This window comes from Sinocyclocheilus anshuiensis, unplaced genomic scaffold, assembly GCF_001515605.1.
Source record: "Sinocyclocheilus anshuiensis isolate Anshui unplaced genomic scaffold, SAMN03320099.WGS_v1.1 scaffold2166, whole genome shotgun sequence".
NCBI lineage: Eukaryota > Metazoa > Chordata > Actinopteri > Cypriniformes > Cyprinidae > Sinocyclocheilus > Sinocyclocheilus anshuiensis.
Genome location: NW_015557079.1, coordinates 1,049,489 through 1,057,294, shown reverse-complemented (window position 1 = coordinate 1,057,294; position 7,806 = coordinate 1,049,489). Strand labels below are relative to the sequence as shown.

Sequence of the window (7,806 nt, the reverse complement as noted above, 5' to 3'; positions counted from 1 at the left end):
TGCCCAAACACAGGTTAATATATTTGTATATCTGGAATCATTAAGTTTTTTTTTTTTAAGTAAAAAATGTAATATTGTGAAACATTATTACAACTTAAAATAACAGTTTTTTTATTTTTTATATATATATATATTTTAAAATGTAATTTATTTCTGTGATGGCAAAGCTGGATTTTCATCATTACTCCGGTCTTCAATGTCAAAAATTATTATAATATGATTATTTGCTGCTCAAGAAACAATTTAGTATTGTTTTATATTATTATTGGAAAATGTAATACATTTTTTCTTCAGGATTGTTGGGACAGAGGCAAAATAAAAACGAAGAGGTTATAAAATATCCACGTTAAACTGTTTTGAAACAGTTCACAGTAAGCAGGTGAATTGGTAATAGGTCAAGGTATCATGTTTGGGTATAAAAGGAGCATTTCAGTCTTTGCAAGCAAAGCTGTATCATGGCTCATCACTTTGTGCCAAATTTCACGAGAGAAGTGTCAAACAAATCAAAAATCACATTTCGCAATGCAAAATTGCAAAGAATTTAGGTCTTTCACCAACTACCACATGTAATATTGTGAAAAGATTCTGGGAATCCAGAGAAATCACAGTACATGTAGGGCAAGGCAGGAAACCTCAGTTGAATGTGCTTTACCTTTGAGCCCTCAGATGGCATTGCATAAGAAACCGTCATGCAGTGGTGTTAAATATAGCCACATGTGCTCAGGAGTACTTCAGAAAACCACTGTCATTTACCACAGTCTGCTGCTGCATCAAGAAATGCAACTTGAATCTCTGTTACTCTAGGAGAAAGCTATACATCAGTTCTATGCAGCAATGCTGCCGGGTTCTCTGGGCCAGAGCTCATCTCAGATAGTCAATAAGACCACATTTCAACTTGTTTCCGGAAAAAATGGATTTCAAGTTCTCAGTCCCAAAGACCAAAGGGTCCATCCAGACTTTCATTAGCAACAGAAGCAAATGTCTGTCATGGTATGGGGGTGCAGCAGAGCAAACAGCATGGATGACTGGCTTATGTGCGAAGGTACTATTGACATAGAGGCATATATTGGTATTGAACAGAGACATATACTGCCATCAAGATGATGTCTTTCATGGGAAGTCCATTCTGCATGTGCTACAACAGCGTGGTTTCGTAGACAGAGTGAATGTGCTAGACTGGCCAGCAGCTCTATCTCCTATTGAAAATGTATGGCTCATCATGAAAAGGAGAATCAGACAATGATGATCACAGACTGCTGAGCATCTGAAGTCTTGTATCAAGCCAGATTGGACAAAAATTGTACTTACAGAACTTTAACAATTAGAAAACATTGTAATTAAAAGGACCGTTAATGTGACACAGTGTTAAACATGCCTCTGTCCCAACTTTTTGCAGCCGTCAAAATCAAAATTTGTTCATATTTACAAAATACATTTACGTTGGTCAGTGAAAACTTTGGAAATCTTTTCTTTGTACTTTTGTCAATTAAATAAAAGTTAAAGAGAATGAACAAATCACAGATGCCTGATTTTATTGTATTTTACAAAATGTCCCAGCTTCTCTGGAATTGCGGTTGTAGAATGATTTCTGAATACCGGAAATATAATACAACACTGCCATCAAAGGAATAAACTACATTTATATGAATATATCATAATTTTTTCAATTGAAGATGTCTCTGGACATCCCTAAAGGCAGGTTTGGTCAGATTTAAATAACCTCTGGAGGACAATTTTGCTCCCAAATTACAAAAAAAAAAAAAACACAGACTCACCTCCCAAACCTATTCCTAGAACCAGAACCAAGACAATAAGCAATCCCAAGATGATGAGCAGAGCCAGCAATCTGCGAGACACATATGGCCAACACAAAGACTTCAAGTCTGACAGTCTTTCTCCTGAGAGACAGAGAGAGGGAGAGAGGGAGAGAGACGGCTGAATGAAATCAGTCTGCTAAAGGCCAGAGCTGCCAGCGGAGTAAGACTGATTAGATCATTGTTAGCACCTTAAGTGTCCGTCCTCTAACCCCTGTGTAACTGGCCGTGTAAAGCACATGCTGAAGCCATTTTAGATTGTACTTACTCAATGTGACACACCAAGAAAGCGAGAAGCCTGCTTACCGTCCAAGAAGGGCTGGACCTTGATGACAGGCACACCTGGGCTGGGTGGGATCTGAATGTTATGGGCTTTATACACAGGCAGTGGAGCGGACGCCACGGCGGGCAGCTCAACGGGGACGTGAGGGTCCTGTGAGTCTGGGTCGTAGAAGTGACTGGAATGGCTGTTTTGACTGCTGAAGGAACTCACATTGAACGTGGTGGGCGTCTCGACAACAGGAAGGTCCTCTTCTGTGACAGAGACTAACTCAAGAGCACCAGATTCAGTGCCGTCCTCTACCGCATCCTGAGAGCGTGCGAGAACAATGACAAATAAGAGACACTTTTAAATTATACCAAGGAATGCACAAACAGTCAAACCTTTGGAAGTAATTACTTTTTTTTATGATTTAATGATCATCTATGTTCACCAAGGGTGCATTTATTTGATTAAAAATACAGTGAAACAGTAATATTATTAGAATTTAAAATAACAGTTTTTTGTTTTTTTATTTGAATATGTTTTAAATTTAAATTTATTTATGTGATGACAAAGCTGAACTTTCAGCATCATTACTCCAGTCTTCAGTGCCACATTTTTACTGCAGTATGATTTACTGCTCAGGAAACATTTCTTATTCATTGTATTATCATTATATGAAAATGGCTCTATTTATTCTTTGATTAATACAAAACTTAAAAGAACAGTGTTTATTTGAAATAGAAATCTTTTGTAACATTATACATTTCTTCATTGCAATGCATCCTTTCTGAATTAAAGTAGCCTATTTTTTTTTTCTTACCCCAAATTTTTGAATAGTAGTGCATCAGCGATTTCTATAAAAATATTAAGCAGCACAACTGTTTCCAATCGTGATCATGTGACACTGAAGACTGAAGTAATGGCTGCTGAAAATTAATCTTTGCCATCACATGAATAAATTGCATTTACAACAAAATAATACAATAGAAAACAGCTATTTTCAATTGTAATAACATTTCACAATATTACAGTTTTTTTGTATTTTTGATCAAATAAATGCAATAAGAGACTCCTTTCAAAGCATTAAAAAATCTAAATGATTCCAAACTTTCGACCAGTAGTGTATATTTATGGGGGGGGAAATGATGTTTTTGTTGATGCTTAAAGTAAAAAAAAAAAAAAAAAGAATTTAAAAAATCAGCAATTAAAAGAAAAATGTAATTCTTGAAAAAAAAGAAATGCTGCTATTAGTTGTTTGGCATAATCTATTATTGTTTAGCATATTAAAAAATAAGCAGCAAGGCTATTTGGGTTTGACATATAAGTAATAAATGTCCACCAAATCAAAACCATTTTGTAGTGTGTAAGTCACATGCAGGAAGAAAGAAACCCAGACAGGCAGAAACACCTTTAGACCCGTAGTTAGTTAAACAAATAAATACTTTGAACTTTGATATTTACAGAAAAGGCATGCTTCATTAAAAAATGAAAAAGATATTTGTCAGCACAAAAAAAACAGTAGTGGAAAAATATGTTTGAATTCTTAATGACCAAGTTGTACATGCAAGTGTATTCAGTGTTTAATGACAAAAACGCGTGCGCATGATGGAAAGCGTGACAGCAGAGGATATGTGGGAGCTGCTGTGATAGACCCAGCTTGTCAACCTTGATATAATTTCAAAGTGTCTGAGACACAAGGACATCCGCAAACACTGTGACATGTTGAATGCTCCCTTACCCTCTCCTGTCGGCTTCCTCCCTGTGAAACGGGCCGCTCCGTCTCTCCTGCTGTCTGGGAAGAAGCCATGACTCTGCTCTCGTCCTCTCATCTTCACTCCATCTTGGATGACAGTGACATCGATCCACTTAGGAAGTGAAAAAGTGATCCTGGGAATCCAAGGCCCTCAGTTGGTTTAATCCTTGTCAGAAAGAATGAAGAATGAATTATTTCCCAGCGAGTCCAAATCCAAGTAACTGCCTGTGAAATTAGCTTTTGAGAAATTGAGAAATGAAGGGGATAATTTGAAGGTGACTAACTAGAGCGCTACAGATCTGTCCTTCTGAGTGACTTCATATCTTATTCTTGTTCCTCTCTCTCTCTTTCTCTGCCACACCTGCTCTTGAGCTCAAAGTGACACCTGAGCAGGTGTGCAGCAGTGTTTTGTCGTATCACTACAGCTGTGGATCAGGTAATGCTGGACAGTCTCAGCTTCTGAGGTCCGGTTACACTGAAAGGTCAGGCAGGAGCGCCAAGCACCAAAAGGTCATCAATCTTTAGGCTGTTCCTTAATTGAACCTCCAGGGCCCATAATTATATTCATCAAGGACCTTGCGGTTTCTAGATCTGTTTCTTTAAATAGATTCAAACCCAATTAAAGAACAACTTTTATTATGAACTTAAATTTTTAGTTTCTGAAAATTAGTTTTGATATTTTTATAGGGCTTAAAGTAAAAAAAAAAAAACATGGGCGTTCAGAGACTGTAATAAAGAAAAAAGTAAAAGACTGAAATTAACATGAACTAAAAAAAAACATGAAACATTATATTTTTCATTAAAAACAAGAAAAATATGATAAACATATTTTTGAAAATGTATTAATTTATTTATTTTGTGTGTGTGCTTAAAGTAAAATATATCTAGGTGATCAGAGAATGGTGAAAAACCCACAATTTTGCTCATTTTCTTCACAATTGTTTTCATATCAAAGAGTTTCTCAATGTATTTTCTATTCTATAAAAAAAATACATTAAAACGCAATTCAAAAGCAAAGTAAAAACATCTATATGTTCAGATATAAAAAAAATATTTTTAAAGCAATACTATTGGACATTTTCTTTATAGATGCAAAAACAAAAATAAATAAATGGAGTAAGTAAAAGTAAAAAATGTCTACATGTTTGTAGATTGTAATAAAAGAAAAAAAAATCTTGTTAGAAGACTGAATTTTTTTGGGGAAAATGTTTGGCATAATGTGTTACTGTTTAGCATAGTAAAAATAAGCAGTAAGGCTCTACTAGTAATAAATATCCACAATGTTTAGTGTAAAGCAGGAAGCTATTTTATTGTGACAAGAAACCTATAGGCAGGCAGAAACCTCTTTATCCTAAATAAATACATACATACATAAATATTTGGAAGCTCGATGATTTAAATTGTATACTCAAGCATATTCAACGTGTAATGAAATGTCTTTTTGTCATCAAATGACTAATGATTAAATGAAATGTCATTAGATCTACAAATCATTGGATTTGTTCAGGTTGTTCATTATGTGGGTGACACAGTTAACGAGTGTCATTACATCAGACTAATACTGAGAACCCTTGTTGGTTTTCCATCATGCTCCGAGAGCTGTATCTTGTGTCCTGGTGTCTTTTTTACGCCGTGTTTCTGAGATACATTAGAACATACTGGTAAAAAATGTATAGCCTGAATGCACTGTAAGTCGCTTTGGATAAAGGCGTCTGCTAAATACATAAATTATTATTATTATTAATTTAATTAAATTATAAGTTATAAACTTCCAGTGATCCTGAGACGGATATACGCACCGTCGCGTTCTCACCAGCAGATGTCGCTAAAGCATCTGACGCTGCATGACACATCCTTGCTCGGGTTTTTCGGCAGCTGTTGAGGAGTCAGCGGTCTTCTCGATTGTTACGGGTGAAGTGGGCTCTGTTGCAGTGATGATTCACATGCTTGTGTGATAAAGGAACCGATTTTTGCGCGGTTATAATCCGGTCCTCGCTCTCTCGCGCGCAGTCACGACTACTGGATAATCTGAGATGCGTTTGACTCAGCAGCCATAGACTGACAGAAACAGGCCAAATATACAGTGGCACTTATAGTTTCAAAACTTTACTAACTATTGCCTCCAGTGGAAGATCCAGATCATTCATTTTCAGCCATGAACAACACATTGACCAGTGGTCTGTTAATGGTGTTAATAAATTTTATTTATTAATAAAATATAGGCTAAATTATTCATCTCTCATCATGAAAAAGTAACATGACATGTATATTATAACAAATTCGTTATTTTGTATGAGAAACAGTTCATTCAGCCTTGAAATGTTTCTGATCACTTATTACAATTATTTTAAAATACAGGTGCATCTCAATAAATTAGAATGTCGTGGAAAAGTTCATTTATTTCAGTAATTCAACTCAAATTGTGAAACTCGTGTATTAAATAAATTCAGTGCACACAGACTGAAGTAGTTTAAGTCTTTGGTTCTTTTAATTGCGATGATTTTGGCTCACATTTAACAAAAACCCACCAATTCACTATCTCAACAAATTAGAATATGGTGACATGCCAATCAGCTAATCAACTCAAAACACCTGCAAAGGTTTCCTGAGCCTTCAAAATGGTCTCTCAGTTTGGTTCACTAGGCTACACAATCATGGGGAAGACTGCTGATCTGACAGTTGTCCAGAAGACAATCATTGACACCCTTCACAAGGAGGGTAAGCCAAAATCGATTCAAGAATTTGAGTGAACTTCACAAGGAATGGACTGAGGCTGGGGTCAAGGCATCAAGAGCCACCACACACAGACGTGTCAAGGAATTTGGCTACAGTTGTCGTATTCCTCTTGTTAAGCCACTCCTGAACCACAGACAACGTCAGAGGCGTCTTACCTGGGCTAAGGAGAAGAAGAACTGGACTGTTGCCCAGTGGTCCAAAGTCCTCTTTTCAGATGAGAGCAAGTTTTGTATTTCATTTGGAAACCAAGGTCCTAGAGTCTGGAGGAAGGGTGGAGAAGCTCATAGCCCAAGTTGCTTGAAGTCCAGTGTTAAGCTTCCACAGTCTGTGATGATTTGGGGTGCAATATCATCTGCTGGTGTTGGTCCATTGTGTTTTTTGAAAACCAAAGTCACTGCACCCGTTTACCAAGAAATTTTGGAGCACTTCATGCTTCCTTCTGCTGACAAATACTTTCCTGGTAGATGTAACAAATTTCAAGTCTTTTTTTTTGTTACAGTTTACTAATTAACATGATTTTACTGTAGTTGGTTTACATTCTTTTTTAAATTATTTGTCAAACACTGCAAGACGGTCACTGCCAAAACATCTTATATACATCTACTATAATATAATGAAATACTTTTTGAGTTGAATTACTGAAATAAATGAACTTTTCCATGACATTCTAATTTATTGAGATGCACCTGTACATATTGGAGTCCATATTATGTGGGAGTGTGTTTCTATACTTAGTTACACTTGTGCAAAATGTGCACAAAAATATCCCCAGACACAAAATCAGTTGTCTTAAGGACAATTACTCAAAAGGAAATGTGGCTGAAAAATAAAGGAAAATACACTCTTAAAAATAAAGGTGCTTCACGATGCCATAGAAGAACCTTTTTGTCTAAATGGTTCCATAAAGAACCTTTAACATCTGAAGAACCTTTCTGTTTCACAAAAGGTTCTTTGAGGCGAAAGAAGGTTCTTCAGATGATAAAAAGGTAAGAAAGAGATGGTTCTTTATAGAACCTTTGACTGAATGTCTATGGCATCGCTGTGAAGAACCTTTTGAAGCACCTTTATTTTTAAGAGTGTAGTATATTTCACTCTAGAAAATAAGAAATTGTTACTTTTATGGGTGAGATTAGAGCTAGTCCCTCAGAGTTTGCTTTATTTTATACATACAGTGGGTACGGAAAGTATTCAGACCCCCTTAAATTTTTCACTCTTTGTTATATTGCAGCCATTTGCTA

At 36.0% G+C, this 7,806-nt stretch overlaps 1 protein-coding gene across 1 annotated transcript in view; it reads right to left on the bottom strand.

Annotated features, from left to right (window-relative positions):
- LOC107676845 (transmembrane protease serine 3-like) overlaps window positions 1–3,958 on the bottom strand; it is a 13,539-nt gene extending 9,581 nt beyond the window's left edge. Inside the window, exons 1-3 of the mRNA XM_016471530.1 lie at window positions 3,818–3,958; window positions 2,121–2,403; window positions 1,776–1,898 (exon numbers count right to left, since the gene is read on the bottom strand). Of these exons, the coding sequence (XP_016327016.1) occupies window positions 1,776–1,898; window positions 2,121–2,403; window positions 3,818–3,886 (475 nt within the window). The 5' untranslated portion in view covers window positions 3,887–3,958. The remainder of the gene's footprint in view (window positions 1–1,775; window positions 1,899–2,120; window positions 2,404–3,817) is intronic.
- Between the last annotated feature and the right edge of the window lie 3,848 nt (window positions 3,959–7,806).